At 30.4% G+C, this 19,100-nt stretch overlaps 5 protein-coding genes across 6 annotated transcripts; 2 read left to right on the forward strand and 3 right to left on the reverse strand.

Moving 5' to 3' along the window:
• Positions 1–2,448: 2,448 nt before the first annotated feature.
• LOC116772660 (exonuclease 1) lies at positions 2,449–7,304 on the reverse strand. Of its 2 annotated transcripts, none has more exons than XM_032664910.2 (11): positions 6,975–7,304; positions 6,649–6,768; positions 6,482–6,533; positions 6,155–6,364; positions 5,832–6,047; positions 5,561–5,717; positions 5,095–5,231; positions 4,660–4,871; positions 3,930–4,464; positions 3,487–3,632; positions 2,449–2,732 (listed from the first exon to the last, which is right to left on the reverse strand). In XM_032664910.2, the coding sequence occupies exons 1-11, from the start codon at positions 7,133–7,135 to the stop codon at positions 2,714–2,716; spliced, it is 1,965 nt and encodes a 654-aa protein (XP_032520801.2). In that variant the 5' UTR covers positions 7,136–7,304; the 3' UTR covers positions 2,449–2,713. The 2 variants fall into 2 exon arrangements, with proteins under 2 accessions (XP_032520801.2, XP_032520802.2); XM_032664911.2 differs by having other exon boundaries at positions 6,971–7,079.
• Positions 7,305–7,582: 278 nt separating this feature from the next.
• On the forward strand, positions 7,583–8,819 carry LOC116772522 (mitochondrial cardiolipin hydrolase-like). The gene is made up of 2 exons (XM_032664739.2): positions 7,583–8,287; positions 8,359–8,819. The coding sequence occupies exons 1-2, from the start codon at positions 7,942–7,944 to the stop codon at positions 8,751–8,753; spliced, it is 741 nt and encodes a 246-aa protein (XP_032520630.1). The 5' UTR covers positions 7,583–7,941; the 3' UTR covers positions 8,754–8,819.
• Positions 8,820–9,636: 817 nt separating this feature from the next.
• On the reverse strand, positions 9,637–10,664 carry LOC116772694 (mediator of RNA polymerase II transcription subunit 10). The gene is made up of 3 exons (XM_032664961.2): positions 10,442–10,664; positions 10,059–10,142; positions 9,637–9,960 (listed from the first exon to the last, which is right to left on the reverse strand). Exons 1-3 carry the CDS (start codon positions 10,651–10,653, stop codon positions 9,771–9,773), a joined length of 486 nt encoding a protein of 161 aa, XP_032520852.1. The 5' UTR covers positions 10,654–10,664; the 3' UTR covers positions 9,637–9,770.
• A 230-nt stretch (positions 10,665–10,894) lies between these two features.
• On the forward strand, positions 10,895–12,600 carry LOC116772709 (mitochondrial thiamine pyrophosphate carrier-like). Its single transcript, XM_061522317.1, has one exon. It carries the CDS (start codon positions 11,020–11,022, stop codon positions 11,983–11,985), a length of 966 nt encoding a protein of 321 aa, XP_061378301.1. The 5' UTR covers positions 10,895–11,019; the 3' UTR covers positions 11,986–12,600.
• Positions 12,601–12,606: 6 nt separating this feature from the next.
• LOC116772753 (uncharacterized) lies at positions 12,607–15,741 on the reverse strand. The gene is made up of 3 exons (XM_032665043.2): positions 15,364–15,741; positions 13,593–13,771; positions 12,607–13,500 (listed from the first exon to the last, which is right to left on the reverse strand). Exons 1-3 carry the CDS (start codon positions 15,449–15,451, stop codon positions 12,670–12,672), a joined length of 1,098 nt encoding a protein of 365 aa, XP_032520934.2. The 5' UTR covers positions 15,452–15,741; the 3' UTR covers positions 12,607–12,669.
• Positions 15,742–19,100: the final 3,359 nt, after the last annotated feature.

The following is a 19,100-nucleotide window of genomic DNA, read 5'->3' on the forward strand; positions in this document are numbered from 1 at the left end:
CTCTGCTATCCAACCTATCACGCATGCAAATATCCGGGGTGCCGATGATAGACCTAACGGCAGGCAAGTGTAATAAATATAAAAAACAGTGAAAACAGGGTTGGCTCAAATCCAGCTTCGCTAACCAGGCTCCAGTTTGTAAAGAAACTTGGAAAAGTTTTATATGAACAAAGCTATTCAGCTGTTTCAAATTAAATATCTCACGTTGTAAACTGTCGCTTTTAGGGATCAGAAAGAATGTTGAAAGAAAACAGTGTAATGTCAGATCATTCTTTTTTTTTATCTATCCTACCTTGTATTAGCTGTAACATTTCTGGAGTATTTTTAGTTTCAGAAACTGCTTATAAAGATGGTGTCGGCATTATTAGAGTTGACTTCACTAAGAAGGTATGCGAACTCCTTTAATTATTATACAGATGAAGTTCGGTACCTATAAATTAGCCCAGATATGTAGATATTGTCTTAGAAGATATTGTCTTAGTCTTTTCCGATAGTGGTCGAGCAATGGTAGGAAGATTGTTTTTACTATAATATTTTTGTGGAAATAAATACTTTTTTGTCGAAACTAGATCTGAAAATTGATCGTGAGTATGAAGAAGATAGTCTGGGGATTGATTTAATTGATCTGTGTTTTAATAGTTGCTACTCATTAATGCTTTATCTGCCCCTACCCTATTTTTTGGATGAAGGTAGACAGTCAATACATGAAATAATATTTCTTAAGACAGGAATGATCTGTAAAGCCCCAGGATAAAAATTGTCCGTTACCTGTTTTCATAAATAATCCCCTCAAGATTGTATGAAATCAGCGCGTATAACATAAATAGTTCGAGGAACGTCGTTGGTTATTTTGGAGTATTCCAAATCTCATTAAAAGGTTTTTATTTTCTATTATTTTTAATAATAATTGAATATTTTATTTTGTATTATCACCACTAGATCCGTCTACGATTTTTTGTTAAGCTTTTGAAGTTCTTCTTTTCGAGATATTAAAGACTTTGTAAGAGCTGCAAATACGAGCTCTAAAAAAATCTATGCTCTCCATTAAACACCCCAATACTGTAACACTCTACAGTTGCTTAAATTCTAACAGTTGCTTAAAATCGTTAGAAGGACCAGTTACAAGACTGACGAAGATCTAATATTCACTTTGTTGTCATGTAACCGGGAGTGAAGGCAGACAATTATTGTAAGAATTAATGTCGACGATATCTCTATATACAGGGAGAGAATAATGCAGGTGTCAGTAGCGTACAAGACAGTGATCCGTACACCGAGACGCCTCCGAGGGAAATGCGTCATTTACTCCTATAGCGATGTATTTCTGATGATCATCAAAACGCAACGCATTCCAACCGCTACATTAAATATTTGTATTTGACATAATTAAAATCAATGTAAATCCGTTAGTTTAGTGAAAGTTGGTTCCTCAATATTTAGTGATTAATTCAGATATGGTCAACTGCGCTGTTTAATTTCGTTACATTATATTCCCAAAGGAAGGCGCAGCGTTAACTCAATTGTTAAATCGTGTTTTTAGTATTTTAATGGGAAATAATTGTATTTAAAAATGTAATTATATATATTTTTTTTTTTGAGTAATGAAGGTAGTGTAAAAAAATAAGCCACTGAAGTTAAAATTGAGTTACTTACAGCATTTCTAGATCGTTTTCATACACTGTTCCTGTCCATACCTGTCCACACTGGAATCTCGTGACGAACATTCATTGTCACTCGTATTTTTTTTTTCACAGTCCATGACGTTGGAAGGGAGACAAATATTTAAATATTAACACTTTTCGATCCGAACACTTAAAACACTTATAATTATCACTACTGAAACGTATCCTTAAAACTGAACTTCTGCTCGCTTTGAAAGATGATGCTATAATGAAGTAAGAATTATCCATTTGTAAAAATGTGCAAGTTTCCTCCCGCCAAATTCACATTAAAGGGCAGCACTTGCACCGGATGCGAGTGAAAACTGGACTAAAAGGCTAAAAAGGCAGGTACTTGACTCAAGATGGATTCCGGATGACAACATGCAAAACAACAATACAAAAAAAAAAAAACGATGTTATTTAGATTTAATAATAAACTGTTTGTTGCCTGCGGTTTTGCCCGCGTATTGAAGACCTTTTGAGATAAGTATCGTGCTTATGAGATTTCATAAGTTTGTGATCAGAAAGTTACTTGGTGACACCGGAACTGTGTCAGGACAATGACCTTTAGTTAAAAACATAATTTGAATATAGGACTTTTATTTAACGAGCTATAGCGTAATAAAGATTCTGTTGAATCGTTGATTTCCTCCCTTGTAAAGTTGTTAAAAAGCAGTATAGAATTCTTCTTACGACTTTACCTACCTGCGACTAAAAGTACCTTCAAAACGGGCTCAGGCTTTGTAGAGATCAACCCAAACAAACACACCGATAGAAAATTAAAAACTTGTTAATGTGAAATTAAATTAAATTTACTAGTAGGTATAGATTAAAAACATGCAACAATTGGAAAATATTTATTGTACTTATAACATAATCATTTCTTATAAATCAACAATAAAACCAGTCAGATCGCACGGCCGAGTACACGAACCGAAAATAAAATAAACGATAATTTTACAACAAAAATGTTTGAAAATAGAATGTCATAAAATAAAAAAACGCTGCGTCAAATAATACTTGTGTCACTTATACTATTTTTATTCTTCATTTCACCTTTTTAATACTGGCCTGTAACAAACAGAAAGTTATAAAAACAGAATTAAAAATAAAAAAAGTCACTGACGTGTTTAAAAATAATACTATAGTCTGAACAATATGAACTTATGAACAAAATTCTATTCATACAACTCTGGCAGGGTTTAAAGTTCTTTCAGCCATAATAAACTCTAAAATCCAGATCGTCTCTGTGACTTCCTGGACAAAAGATACAAGAAAATAAACATACGTTTTAGTATTTTGCTAATGGACTTATATTTCCAACTAAGGAGAAAAAGCAGTGCAAAAACATGTTATAGAAAAAACAAATAATATTATTCATGTAAAATATACGAGTATAATAATTATCCATCGGCTCATTTTTAAAGTGAAACTTCTTATGCGACTTCCAATGAGGTTGCGTTTAACCTTTAACGCTCGAGGGGGGGGGGGGGGGGAGATAAAAAGAGACAAAGTGAGAGGGCATGCATGGCGCCCGAATGCATGCAGGCAATCAATTGTGACTTGTAACAAATATTAATAAAGTTGGTCTTAAAGAAACACTTAAGATTCCTTAAAAACCAATTTCCAGCCCTTCCTATTTTCATTACAACATTACAAGGTCAAGCTCACTTCTTCCTCGCGGCCGCACAAGTAAATTACTATTTGAAAATAGCACTATTATTCCTTAAAACTTTGATTCCGTCAATATACATATTACTATTATTTCTCACTCTTTTATTTGTTAGCTAAGTTAGTTTATAAAATAATCAAAATCACCACTCACTTTTTCTGAAAACCGAACATACTTAAGAGAGTTGGTTGAGAACTTTGAACCTTTTTAGCAGGGGCTTTTGTCTTCTTTATATTTTGATTGAACTTAAACTTATCCTGAGGAACAGCGGGTTTGATGGGCGAGGTACATATGGGTGGCTGGAAATATAAATATAGGTTACTAATCATCTATATATATATATATATATATATATATATATATATATATGTATGTATTATTCATTGAACATATATGTGCAGTGATTGACTACACATTTGTATACAGTAATCCTACCATAAGATTGAAAATGAGACTTAAAAAATGAAAATTCCTAGAAAGGAATGAAAAACTCATAGCTGTGTTTAGTTTGATGAAAACTCCTGATATTGGTACATTCTTATAATGACAGAAAAAAATAAATTTAATAATATACAGTAGTGTAACAGAACTCTCACCTCAGATTCAATGGGACATGTATTTTCTATGACGGACTCACTGAAACCCGTGTCGTTTGTTGACTGTGAGTCTTTTAACTTGAACGGATTTCTTGTTCTAGGGCTCACTAATATAGGACTTTTCTTTGCGGGACTGGGAGAATTCTCTTTCTGTGAGCTGGAACCTGTGCATGTGTCTATCATAGCAGTATCTAAATCCTTTTCCGGTGATTCCTGTATTATCGTCTGATTATCAACTCTGTTACACGTATCATTGGAGTCCTTTTCGCACGAACTGAAGAATTTGCTTTCAATGATATCATCATCCAGAACTGTACTTGGGAAAGCGCTCAATTTCTTCAAAACTGAAAAACTACCGGAACTGAGACACTTCTTGAACGACCTGCCTTTGTTTTCCAGTATGGGTGATTTCTGTTTGAGATTAAAATTATTTCTATCATAGTCTATATTGATGTTATTTTTCTTTTGTTCAACTTTCTGTTTCTTGCTGGCCGGTTCCATACAGTACATGCCGCTGAGTGTCTCTATCGATAAACTGGAAATTAAATTATTGATTGAAGAGCCTTTGGAATGATCATCTTATGTCTTAATGAAATAGTGTCCTATGTGTTGGTATTCTCTCAGATATTTTGTTTTTTATGTTTACAGAATTCACCTTATTTAGAAAAAAGTACATATATATAAACTATGAAAATTATTTAAATTATCAGTATGTATGTATTCCTGTTACCTATCATCCTGTGTCTCCGGTACATATTTAGTTGTTAAGGTGACAACCTTCTTCCTTGATCGTGTTTGTGTTGATATGATGGGTTCCTGTTTTTGAACCTTTTTCATCCAAGGTTGAGATTCATCTAAATATTCCTTGTAAGACTCACTCCATATACTTGGCTTATTTGATACCCCCGCATCCTTCCAATTTGAACTCCTTATATGATCTGTCTGTGAAAATAAACATATATATATATATATATATAGATAATTATATATATATATATATATATATATATATAATAGACTGTATATATATATAAAATAGTATATATATATTATTTTAATGTATAAGGTATATGTATTTACATTCACAAAGATTAAGTGACTTTAAATATATATAGAATACCTTTAGACTTATATTCTATTATTATATATAAATAAGACAATTTACCACATCACTTCTACTATCGGGATCCCAATTATCCATCTTCTTCAATGTGAAAGGGTCTAAGTTACCCAAAGCTAACTGGAAGGCTATCTGAGGATCCAAAAGCTCTCCGGCATTAGAACACAAAGCCGCTTCGATTTCTATAAATTAATTGTAGTTTGATAAATAACACATTCCTTATTTCAAATATAAAGTAAACAGTTATAAGTAATTGTAGGATATTAAAATCTTTTTCATCAACACAATTTTAATCAGACAATAATAAAACGTAAACGTGCTTGAGATCCTTAAGTAGATGAATATCTATAAATATTTTTTTTTGGCTAAATAGAAAAGCTACTATAGAAGAAATTATTTTAATATAAAAATCTTTATTCCAACTTCATGTATATAAGTTGAGCAGCTTAGGAATGAATAAATGAACATAGTAGAGCTAGCATATTAAGAATTTATCAATTTATCAATCTACCTTCATCATAAACAGGTGTGAGTCGGGTCATACATCTCTGTGAAGGGTCATAGACGTACTGATGTTTGAATGTTGCTTCGGCTTTGAGAAAATTCTCTCTATAATCATCACTCACTTGCAATGATCTGTTGAAAAAACTTGGCAGCTTTTTTAGGGCCTGGAATGACAAAATTCATTTGTTTGAATTCCATACAAAACACTAGTTTCTTATATAAAATCATTAAGCTTTAAGAAAGATCTAGAAAATGTTTCATTAACATAATATAATTACGTTAGCGAAGTTTGTGTCCTGTGAGGCATTGACAAACTGACGCGCTTTGGCCAAACCGATGCCGGGTAGCGAGTTTAAATAATCACACCCCGACAATATACACATTCTCCTGAATTTATCAAATGTGTAATGTTCTATGGGACATTTCATAACTAGAGGCAGCTTGATAGTTTCTACTAGAGTTCCATTACCCTCTAAATCCATTTTGAATAGGACCTTAAAATAAAAACAGTAACAATGTCATCAAAAATGATATGTAAAGAATTTGTGTTCAATACAACTATTTAGTAATGATAAACTTAAAATGAATATAATCTCTTCACCTTTGTGCAACCAAAAAGTATTAAATCGGAATCTTCTGTTATAACTAACTGAGCGTAGTTCTTGATATTTAAGTATGCTAATTGTGCATCAGCTTCGTATGGCGCTACTATACAGTCTATGTTACGTTTCCTACATTCCTTTATCAAAGCTAGGGCCATTGCATGAGTTATGTCTACACTGCGACGCATGAAGGACCTCGCTTCATCAATCTGAAAATTGATACTCTTATATAGAGATCGCATAGCTACAAATATATTGTATTATTTGTACTGAATATAACAATCTCATGACAACGCATAGATATACAACAATATTGTAGAAATTACCTTTCCTAAGCTAAGTAATTCCGCTGCTCTTTTCTTAGATATATCTCGTGTTCTGAAATTAATTTTATATAAATTTATGATATCAGAGATTTATTTTGGAAATTTATTAGAAATACCATAATTTCATTAAAGAAATTCTGTTTTCAGAAGCAATGTAGTCGACTTACTCTCTTCTTTTCAGCTCCGTCATTGCCTTAGCAGGAAGATGTCTCCCGTCAAAAACTAAAATTGGTTTTATGTTCCTTGATTGCAACATCGTTACATATTTCAAGCAATATTTTATATGTCTGCAACAAGTTGAAAGTGTTAAATTATATGTTAAAGTATGATTTCAATTTTAAATTTGTGATTGAAAGTGTAAAAAATATTTTTTTAAGGAAATTATTACACAATTAATTTCAATATAATGTTGATCGTTTCAAAACAATTTTGTTGGTAATAGGAAAATTTTTAATGTAATTTATTTCATACATGTTAAAGTTATTATACTTGCATATCGGTTTCTTCTCCCCGAACTAGTTTATCAGCACAAGCAAAAGCCCCCTTGTGAAGCCAGCAATAAGTATCAATTGCAACTGATGATCCACTGAATTCGCTTACATTTGCCCTTCTAGAGGCTTTGTCCAAAAAGGGTATCAAACCAGTAATACCCATTATCAAATCTTAAGGTACTTTATTTAGGAACACTGCCTTTAAATAATTAATAATATTGTATTCACACTTAACCTTTTTCACTTATAATCATAATTTCCTAGTTACGAATCTTTTTCATTCATAAAAACAGTAATATTTTCTCTCTTGTCAATATTCCCGCCATCGCCTATTTTGGTTTATCATATGTCAAAATAATAATCAAATATGTATGTCAACCTCAAAATATATTTTACATGAATGTCAATAATTTAAGAGTGAAAACATTTCTTTTAATTTTTTATTTAATAGTAGTAGGTAGGTAGGTAGTCCTCAATAACGTTTTTAAAAGGTTTCATTGTATTTTTAACGAGAAGAAATATACTTTTTATGGTCAAACGGAGTTCATCAAACTATGTTTCAACTCCTATATCAAATAAATCACTATCTATTAGCCTTTTTTCTTATACATCATTTTTAGTCCGTTTTCATTTTTAATATATATAGGTATATAACAATCTAAAATATAGATTTGAGATTGACTCAGAAAATAATATAACTTTTCTTCTAATATAAACATATTTAGCCAATAATTATAACGTAGATATAAATTAGGACAAATAACACTAAAATTAATTTTCATTAATAACTGTGCAATTTCTTAACGGGTTTGATATACGTGTGAAGGTAGTTCTAAAACAATGTAATAGTTAGAGATAGATAGCAGTTGCACGACATGACCTCTTAGTTTTATTGCAAACTATAAAATTAGAGACCGGTCATAACACGTGCCGAAAATAAACATTTTTTAATGACCGAAATTACCTAAAATGAAATTAAATCCCCGTGTTTTATCTTCGGCTGCGGCAATTGCAATAACTTGTGTTGTCTCAGCGGCAGCATTTTACTATAAAAGTCGCAACAAAGAGGTAAATGAAGTGATGGTGTTCTGCAAATTACAGTTTAACGCTTACAATTCTTTTGATAAGCTAGTCAGCTTTATTGAAGACGCAAAATACACAGTGAACGTTTGTATGCCTGGCATAAACAATCCTGTCATACAGGCTCGTCTAGTAAGCTTAATAAAATCCAAGAAAATAAAAGTTCAAATTATAATAGATAGATCGGGTTACAATGAATCCACTGAATTTTTTCTCAAGGAACTAATTGAAGCCGGTAAGGTATTCTGTTTGTTAGTTATTTTCTTTATTTTTAAGGTAATATTTTTTAAACAAATCTAATTGCAGGCGCTGAAATAAAATGCAAAGTCAAAGAGCCCGTATTTACTATGCAACATAAGTTTTGCCTTGTCGATGATAAGATTTTAATGACTGGAACTCTTAACTGGGGTAACGATCGCTCTTTCGATCATTGGAATTACGTTTACATCACTAGTAAGCAGCAATTGGTTGAACCAGTAAAGAGAGAGTTTTATCAATTATGGGAGCAGGCTAGGGATGTACAATCAGTTTTCGATATATATTGCGATAGTGACGCAGAGACATTTGAAATACGTAGTTCTGAAGAATCTGAAACAGAAGTTCAAAATGTTTCCAAAGATGTAAATACTTTACCTACGGAAAACAAAACACCAGAAAAGTGTAGTAACTTTACGGTTGATCACCCTTCTTTAGAAGTTTGATTTACATTGAAGATTTTAACTATTTTATTTAATGAATTAAAAAAATTCGCTAATCTGATTATATGAAATCTTAAATGCTTTTAAATTATAGATTTATTAATTTTACTTCTTATAAAAAAAATTATATAATATATAAGCAATTTTGAAATATCTAATGTCGTGTTTTGTTGTGGATACAAGCACTCTTAAATCAATTATAAATTTTATTAAAAAGACTGTTTTCAAAATTAAATATTATTGTAATTGATTTTTTCCATGATATAAGTTCGATTGTTGTTTACTTTTTAAAATTAAATCAAATTTATTTTTCACTTTCAACACTATTGAAACTACTTTTGCAATGAAAGTGTTTCCAAATTCTATTAAATCTACTTTTTTAATTTCTATCTATTGCTGTTTTGCATAATGCTTTTTCCGTTGTTTTGCTCTAAAAATTTTCTACTTTTTAAAATAAAAATATATTTTTTTTAAATAATAGATTTTTTTATTCCTTAATATCCTTAAATAATTATAATTAGAGTACATTCATAATTTTTATTTGTATTATAAAATTGAATGATATAAAACTCCTTGGGCTATCAAAAGCTGAATGAGTGAAGTTTTTAATAATACATTTTTAGACATAGATAAATCTGTACAAGGCAATCTTGTTTTTTTTTACTTTAACAATTAACATGGCAGTAACTTTTAAAATAACATCCAAGGATTCATAAATGTCTGTAAAGAAATATTTTCTCTGCCTCAATTTATTCATCAAAATAAATTAGAATCAAACCATTGAGATGTTTATTTTTAATTTTTTTTTTTAAATACTAATGTTAAACCTTTAGCTTATATAAATAGTAGGTCTGTTTTGCAAGTTCATCAGAAATGATATACATACTTTGACACAATTTTGTACTGCTATGGCTACTCATTGATAACACAAAAACTATTGAAGTAATTACACATTTTTCACTAACACCTTATATTCTAATATATACTAACAAATATGATAATAAGATATTAAAGTCTAATTTATTCCCCTCCCCTTATAGCTTTATACTTAGCAATTTCATTAGGGAAGGTTTTAGACAACTCGGAGAGTAGATGGCTTTTGAATCTCTTGTATGAGTCAATCTTGCCCTTAACTTCTTCGTTCTTAGCCAAAGCTTTATCTATACAATCTTTTGTGTACAGTTGAGGGTTACGGCCCTGATCAATGTAGCTGAAATCAATTATTATTATTATGTACAAAGTAATAATTTTTTTTTTAATTAAAAATTTTTTTTTCTATCTGTTACAAGTCGGTGTAGCAATACTTACTCAAATACTTCAGTGGGTACATGGATATCATGAACTTGAGCCTTCAGTTTGTCCACTTCTTGCAGGCCAGTGACTAATGATTGACTGTAAATGTTATTTATTTCATAATATTACTATTCCATAGTATAGCAGTATGATTATTATAACTAAAACTAATAAAACCGAAACTTCGGGAGTATGTAGTTTAAAAAAATTAAAAACGTGCAGTACATTCAAAAATATTAGTTTTATTTAAATGAATAGTCACAAAAGTTTTAGATATCATTATCGTTATTGTATTGTATTTTGTCTGACAAAAAAATTAAGAATCGTAATAATGACTACACTGTCTTCATAGTTTTAAATAACATTTTCTTAAAGTTTGAATAGGGGTAGACACTTACATTTTTTGATTGAGTACACTCTGACCCTGTGGTTGAAAATCGCTCACGATTATACGAATTTGTCGAACATTTTCAATAAACATTTCTAGTTGAGTTTCGAGATTTTCAAGTGGGGAAGACATTGCTGTTTTATTAATTGATATATTTTTGTTGTTTGGTGAAAGAGAACTGAGAGTTGTATTGTGGAATAGAATCACGTCTGACAAATACATACGTCTTTGACATTTACTGGCTTTTTGACATTTTGTTTGATATAAATGATATGTTCTGCACTATAATAATATATAAAAAACCTTTTAAAAACCTTTTGATAAATGTATACATGAATTGAATATTTTTTAATAAAATTTTACTGATTTTTATATTTTTAATGCACTCAATCAGTTTTGCCGTATTATTAAATTACATTTTCAACGAATTCACTTTTAATGTCAAGTGTCAAATTAGTCTCCTAAGAATAACTTTCAACTGTATTGCAAAGATATAAGTTCTATTATATTTGTTACTGTTTCATATTTTAACAGCTGAGTGTTCGGGGGGCGAAAATTAAAGAATATGTTTAAAACTAAGAAAATAAAATGGTATATTTAATTCAGAATGAGTCTAAACTAAGTATATCCCAAAGTGCGGTTGCTGGTGGCTTAGCGAGTGCGGTAACGAGAGCAATAGCACAACCGCTGGACGTTCTAAAGATAAGATTTCAACTGCAGCTCGAACCTATCCAGGAAGGATCTAAATATAGCTCAATCACACAAGCTGTTAAATCAATCGTGAAGGATGAAGGAGTATTGACTTTATGGAGTGGGCATGTACCTGCTCAATTTCTTTCAATATCATATGGAATAGCTCAATTTTCAACATTTGAAAAGTTAACTCAAATATATCGAAATATAGATTCAGAGTTTTATAGGAATTATAAACATTCAATAAATTTTTCGAATGGGGCAATCGCTGCGAGCATTGCCACTTTAATTTCATTTCCATTCGATACAGTCAGGACAAGATTAATAGCTGAACAGAAAACAAATAAAGTTTATAAGGGGTTTATAAACGCTTTCACAAATATTGTTAAAACCGAAGGATCCGCCGCTTTATTTAAAGGGTTAGCCCCCACTTTAGCACAAATAGCACCTCATGCTGGAATACAATTCACAGTTTACAAATTATTTACAGAGAGTATTTTAAGTGGACTGGAATTCTTTCAAAGAAGAAAAAATATTGGGTCAGTCATAGAATCTACCCTGATAGCCAATTTATTAGCTGGCGGAATTGCTGGGTTGATTTCCAAAACCGCCATTTATCCGTTTGATGTTGTGAAGAAAAGACTCCAAATACAGGGTTTTCAGCAGCATAGAGAATTTTTCGGACGACAAATGTATTGTAACGGGACTCTCCATTGCTTAAAATTGACTATTACAAATGAAGGTTTTTTAGCACTGTACAAAGGGTACGGACCTAGCATATTGAAAGCCATATTCGTGTCGGCTTTACATTTTGCTGTTTATGATGAAATTAAATATTTTATATTAAGAATACAGAGTTGATATTGTATATGAATTATAAAGTCAATGTAGTTGTTGTAATTCATAGGAATCTTCAATATAAATCAATTAAAGGTCTGCCTTATACTGTTAGCAATTGCTGTGATAAATAACGATAGGCTTATCGCTGTTTTATTAATATTAATTTATTCTTAACATAAAAACATTAAAGGATGTTTCCTAAAGAAAAAAAAAAATAGAAAAATTTACTTTGGTTAATATTATTATACACTAATAATATTATTAATCTAATATATAATTTAAGAAAGAAAACATTAGTCAATTTATGAATTAATAAATTTAAAGCGTTCTAGACAGCGGTTTTTGTTTATCAGTTATTTGGTTTTGAGCTTGAAAATTTTTTTTATTAAAATTATCCATATGCTTGAAGGTTACTTAAATGTTGTATGAATTAAAAAAAATTGTAATTTTAAATTCTGACCGCTTGTGTATATGCACCCTTATCACTGTGTTCACCTTAACACCAATGTGTTAATAAAATATTCCTTAATTTTATATATCTATATATTTATTGGTTCATAATTTTTGTGATTGTAATTAAATTATGATGTAAAAATGTAGATATAGCATAAGGACAAATAAATGAAATTAAAAGTACCTGTATAAATTTATTTTCACATTATTTAGGGCGGATTTACACTAAGGAAATTTTTTTTAAGCACACATTCAACCATATGATATAACGTAACCCATGTTTCTCATTAAAGTGTCTTTAATAGCTGGTTGTAGCTCTTTCTTCATGTACGTCGTTAGTAATGTACGGATACCCTTCGTAAATATATCTTCCATTTCACGTGAAATGTCTTCCATTTCATCCAAATTGTCTTCTGGTCGGAATAACTTACTCCTTTCGTAATTGAGTCTATTATCGCTCGGTTCATAAACAATATCCCAATTATCGGATGATCTCGCATCCATTTTGTCGTCTTCTGAAGATGTTTCTAAACCCGGTTCGAAGGTGAACTCATCAGATCTCTTCCTTCGTCTCAATGGTAGGTTGTCTTTATTTCTCACTCCATTTTTGTTAATATATTTCTCACAACCGTAAGCATACACGCTGATGAAACCAGGCTCCACGAATTCTGAATCAGTTTTCACGTTGAACTTTCCTGGCTGTTGGTTGAGAGGCCGTGTGTGGAAACCGATTCCAGCTTTTCTTAACCTTAGTATCATGTTACATCCATTTGCTCCTCTTGATTTTGAGTAGCCGTTATCATATTTTACATCAGCGTGATTCCTCCTTAACCTCCGACTAGGTGGTATAGTTCTGTCAAGTTCATTGACCTCATATAAATCGACATTTCCGCTAATTGTCAGGTCGTGGAACAGAAGCATGGTGTCTAGAGATACGTTCCTTGGATCGAAGTAACACTTCTCGACTCTAACCCAATTGCTGTTCTGTGGAAGACGAACTCGCATTCTTGTTACATACATATCAACTGGCGCGCTTCTCATCGCTTGGTACAAGCTGTAGCCGTTGAGATCAATACTTTGACTCTGTAATAAATATGAATATCCATATATCTACCTATTCTGAAAAATTGTTAAATATAATAATAAAGTATATTAGCATAAGGTTATTGGAATACCATTGGCATATCTAAACTCTTTGGTTGATTTCTTTTTCGTCGTTTCAACTGATCCAAAGCCGACTCGAGGCGAGCCGAGCATCTCTCACCGGCCACAGGAACAGATGTTAAAGGAGGAAGACCACCTCCAATAGGCCTGTCGTACCTCTTCACTTCGTATAAGGGAAGATATCTTAACGCTAGAAAAAATAATTCTTTACCGCTTACTGTGACAAGGATTTTTTTACAAATTATAGATTATAGAACCTCAGCCAAGTAGCCGATCTAAAAAAATGTATCAAGATAAAAAAAGGAAAGTTTAGTCGCAATTATTTTCCATAGCGATCCTAACTTTTCACTTCTATTGTCTCGTGTTTACTGCCGTGAAATGGTGAGTTTAAACTAATTTTGTGTCTATTCATATATCATTTATATTTTATTAAAGTACTTAACGATATATATATTATTTTCAAAGAAGGAAAAAATATCTATGAAAAGATATAAGCAATTACATTCATTTACAAGTTAAAATGATTTAATAATAATTAATATAATTGTCTGTAGTGTATCGAGAAAACACCTGTTGTATTTTGCTTGAGTTGTGGGGCTTTAATAATTATTTTTTATTAGTGTAATAAACATTCCTTTATTTGCAACAACGCCATTTATATCCTGGAATTGCTTACGGTTCGAAAACAAGCAAAACTTAGTTTTAAATTTCACTAATATTTTATTTTCGTTCAAATGATAACCCTTTTTATGAGTAATGAGTTAAATTCTTAACTAAAATTTGATTTCCTCTCGTAGTATGGCGAGAAATTTATACGTATTTACAGAAACAATAAGAAAAAATAAATTAAAAAAAATAGATTTTTGCAGATATATACTCATTAAAAAATATCAGAGGAGCACCTCATACAATAACTAGTTCCTTTTTACAATGATTTTGATCAACCGTGAAAGGTGTGTGTAGAAAATATTTACTTACAACATGAGACAATATTTAAATTTTCTTAAATGTTGATATCAGTAATAGAAGTTTCATTAAAAGGCAATTGGAGACTCTTCTTTATTTTTTTTTTATTGAAGTGTTTAGAAATTTTTACGTACTCATTAGTTTTCTTCGGACGTAAGCATATCGAGACAAATAATGTATGTTTTTTTTTATGAAAAAAAAAAAAACAACTTTTTCTGTAGCCATATTATATATAATTTTAAATACAATGAAAATTTTCCCAAAATGGTAGTAATTAAGTTGTAAAGTCGAAAGCGTGGGAATTTTTAACGAAAACGTGGGTATTATTTACGTAATCAGTTGTAAAAAGTCGTTATTTTTTAGGTGACTTTGAGCCGTCAATAATACCGAGAAGATAGTTTTTTTTTTATAACTCTGCATAATCACTATTTTAATTTCTATTTTTACAATGAAACAACTTATTGAGAACATGGTGCGCAAATATTCAGACGATTTTAATTTGTTTTGTGAAAATCGCTACGCTAACTTTTTTAGAACACGCTTAGACGACTTTATTACAACGTGATCGGTGATATACATAATTAACAAAAAGACATAAAAATATACATTAAATAAGATAACACTTAAGTTATTTAATACTGCTGCCTATCTCATTTTTTTTAATACGAGCGTTGTTTTAATAGTCTTCTTAAACTATATATACGGTGTGACCCGAAATCATTAGTTTTATGAAATGAAAACAAATATAGTAAATATTCAAAGTCTATAGTAAGGAATTATAGTACCAAAAAAATATTTCTGCTAAACGGAACTTACACTTTTCAGTATCAGAAACGGGTAATTCGTTGTCACTAGCCAAAATCGTCTGCGCAAACAACAAAATCAACCACAAAAATTTCACCATTCTCACCACGACTATTTGACATGAAAACAACTTGAAATGTAAAGCTATCCGATTGCCAAAAAAGCAACCGTCAAAATTTTGCTCGAAACTAAACAATGGCTTCCTCTCACTACGAAACTAAGACGTCAAGTAAGATGGAAGATGTTGGACCACAAGTAGTGCAGTCAATGGAAAACTATCCCCGCTCAAACTTATTTTCTTTTACATATTTTCCATGAACACATCTTGGTAGGTACCTACATGGTCTATAGAGGATTACTTCGCAATAATGTCTCTAAGAGGTGAATGACTAGAAGTTTATTAGAGCGAAGATAATGATATGTGAGATAATTATCAGACATTTGGAGACAAGCTAGTCACAAATGTGCTAGATTTTGTTTTGCTTAGGTAACTCGAACTCATTGTTTCACATGTTCCTAATATGTTCAGCATTTATTCACAAAAACTTCTTAGATACAAACAGTACCTCCTCTAAGTATTTTTTGTACGCTTATTTTATTCATTAATTATTATTTATACTTCTAAAGTAAAAATTTCTTTAGGAAATACATTTTGCCTTAATTATATGACATACAATTACTGCTCGGAATCATAAGTCTAACAAATTACACGTAAAATAAACCAAAATTTTCAAATGACACCATATGGTACCATCATTTTGAGTTAAGCTTTGGTTTACTAGAAAATATTTTTGCGTACGTATACTATATTTATTTTTTATTATAAACTTTTGAAATGTTAGCATTAATGGCAAAATAATAACCATCGCTTTGAAAATAGTTTATGCGATAATTATGACATTAAATATTAAGTTGTCCAAAATTACCTCAAAAATACAAAAATCAAAAACTCTATGTTGGCATAATGAGACCTAGGACTTTCGCGAGTATTCATTTGAATAAAACGGATATTTTCGGACAATGTCGTCGGAAATGTCTGACATTCACATCTCGTCTGCCCGTGATCACGGTTCCTGCAAAGTAACCGAAACGTCGTCAGTACGTGGTTTTATAAATAACTAAAAAAGCGTCAGATACTAAAAAAGAAAATTCTCATCATTAACAAATTATGGATGTTCTTAAATCAAAAACAACGTCCATCTTACATAATTTAAAATTCCTTTTCTATCTAATCCACTAACCTTAATTTATTTTGGCGTTTCAAATTTTTTTCTCGGCATCTCACCTTGTCGCCAAGTAGACTGTGACGTTAAAGAAATTAGGTTGACAATTATTTTCTTTGTGACAAACAGAGTTCAATGATCTCGTAAGGTTTTGTGACTTAGTGTACCAAAATATTATCTCAGTGATAACATCGGCATTGTTTACGCATTCTTTATTAATTCCACACACAATGTGGTACTGAGGACTGTAATGAAAAATTATTATTTAACACAGCATTAAAAATGGCTTTAAAACGTATTCAAATAATATATTACGTGCATAGGTATATAGATTATATATTGGTAGCTTTCACTTATATAGTGTTTCTCTACTAGCCAGGAACGCATTTTTTGCCTATCGATATATCTTAGCATTTATGAATCTTTAACTCAGAGATCATTTTAAAGTAGGTATACCTAATGATTAGATTAAGACTACGCACGGGTGAAATTATGATGTGGAGCGATTTCAGTTCTTAATTCAAAAACGTACTTCGATAGTATAATTTGAGATACAGGTATGAGTGAAAAGATAGAAACCTTTATGTAGTGTACATTTTTGGTAAGGCTTGTGCTTACAAGTTGCATAAATGGCTTTGAGACATCGTTTTGTAGTTCATAATTAAAAAGTTAAATATATATCTTTTCCTCACTCTCTTACCAAAATATATAACCTATAAGACTTTTGTCACATTTTTTTTCAGCCTATATACAATTTAATGTACATATATGTATATATACATTTTTTTATATTATTATTTAATTGAATGTACATATGTAAAAAGAATACATGTTTTAAAAAGACTTCATTATTCATTAGTTGGAAATGTGATAATTTCATTGCGTTATCATTTGTCTGATATAAAAGATAAGATGTCACTTCATTATCACGTTTAAAATTACAACATATAAGTACTTCAACGTTCCAAATAAATTAAACTATGTATTTAGGTTTTGTTTGTTAAAATTCATTTAAAAAAATAGAGGTTACCTATCCGTGTGTTTACACGCTTTCAACTTATCGTCACTAATATACCTATATATAGATGTTAGTAAATAATTAAGTGTAATTACTGTTATCGGTGTAACTAGACGTCGTCTTATAAGATATAACAAAAGCTACGTAGTATGTTTTCGGTTAAGTCTTCAGAGATTTTATTTTTATTTATTGTTATAAAATTAAAAAAAAAATGTTACATATAGCTAGTAAATAGACTAAAACCTTTTTGTCATATACACACAGTCAAATATACTATAGCATTATATATGACATTTAAGGTTGTTTAGTCATAATTTGAAATCATTATTTTTTTCTGATACCTACATTTTTCGTTATAAAATGTTTTCTTTTCTTAAAATAAAAAAAAAATAAGGTAACAATATAGGCAGATAAAAAATTGCATCACACTAATGATGGAATTGTTCAAAATTATTTATTATGATAATATTTTAGGGGAATTCGTGCGTTACAAAACTGTATAAACATTACCAAACCACATTGTTATTTGTATTCGAGACAATAAGGCAATTACAATTTAAAAATACAATTGTATGCTCAACCCGCTCAATATTATGTACATTACGTCTTATCTTATCTGTAATTAAATTTCTGTTACGGGAGATAATTAAATTTATAATTATGATATTTGCGGTTTGTACAAAATATACTGTGTGTGCTGATTACAGCTGTTGAAGGAAAAGTATTTCAATTTAATAGTTGAGAAAGCGTAGATATAAGAAATATAATGGATTAGATTAGATTTTTAAATTTCAATGTTTAAATTATCTTAATATCGATTTTCATGCACTTTACATAGTATAAAAATGGAACAGATTAAAAAATATCACATATATTGACAGAAAAGGGCTTGTAAGAAATACGCCATGTCATCAAATAGTAAATAACATTGTAAAAATTTTGTAAAACTTCAAAAGGTCACAGATGAAGGTATACTAAAAGGATCAATTTTGATCCTTATACAAAATGTTATAAGAACTATAAATAATATGATGTCATTAGAATTAGGGCCCGGCAGATGGATGTGGCAAGGCGGCCATTGTGAACGAACAATAGGGAAAGCAAAACAATATAACAACCGGCTATGTGGAGCCAGGAGATTAATATATATATATATGTATATATATATATATATATATACATATATATATCATACCAAAAATCTAATTAGAATTAAAATAAAACGACAGTTTAGAATATTAGGAGCCAATGAACAATTTCCATTTACGCTTATTTGTAAGAGCAGTAGTATGTTTGAAAGTTTTTGATAAAATTTGTGGACCACTTAGATCTTGCATGAAGCCATTTTTGTATTATAATTAATAACTGAATAATTTTTACGACTGATTTGCAGTGCAATGGAATTTTATTAACAATTAAAACTATGAAAATCTTTTGCACTTTCTTGTCTCGTGGCCAAACAGAAACGTGGTTCATTTAAAACTTTGTCATTGTCCCATGAGCAGACT

Source organism: Danaus plexippus, chromosome 12 (genome assembly GCF_018135715.1).
Source record: "Danaus plexippus chromosome 12, MEX_DaPlex, whole genome shotgun sequence".
NCBI lineage: Eukaryota > Metazoa > Arthropoda > Insecta > Lepidoptera > Nymphalidae > Danaus > Danaus plexippus.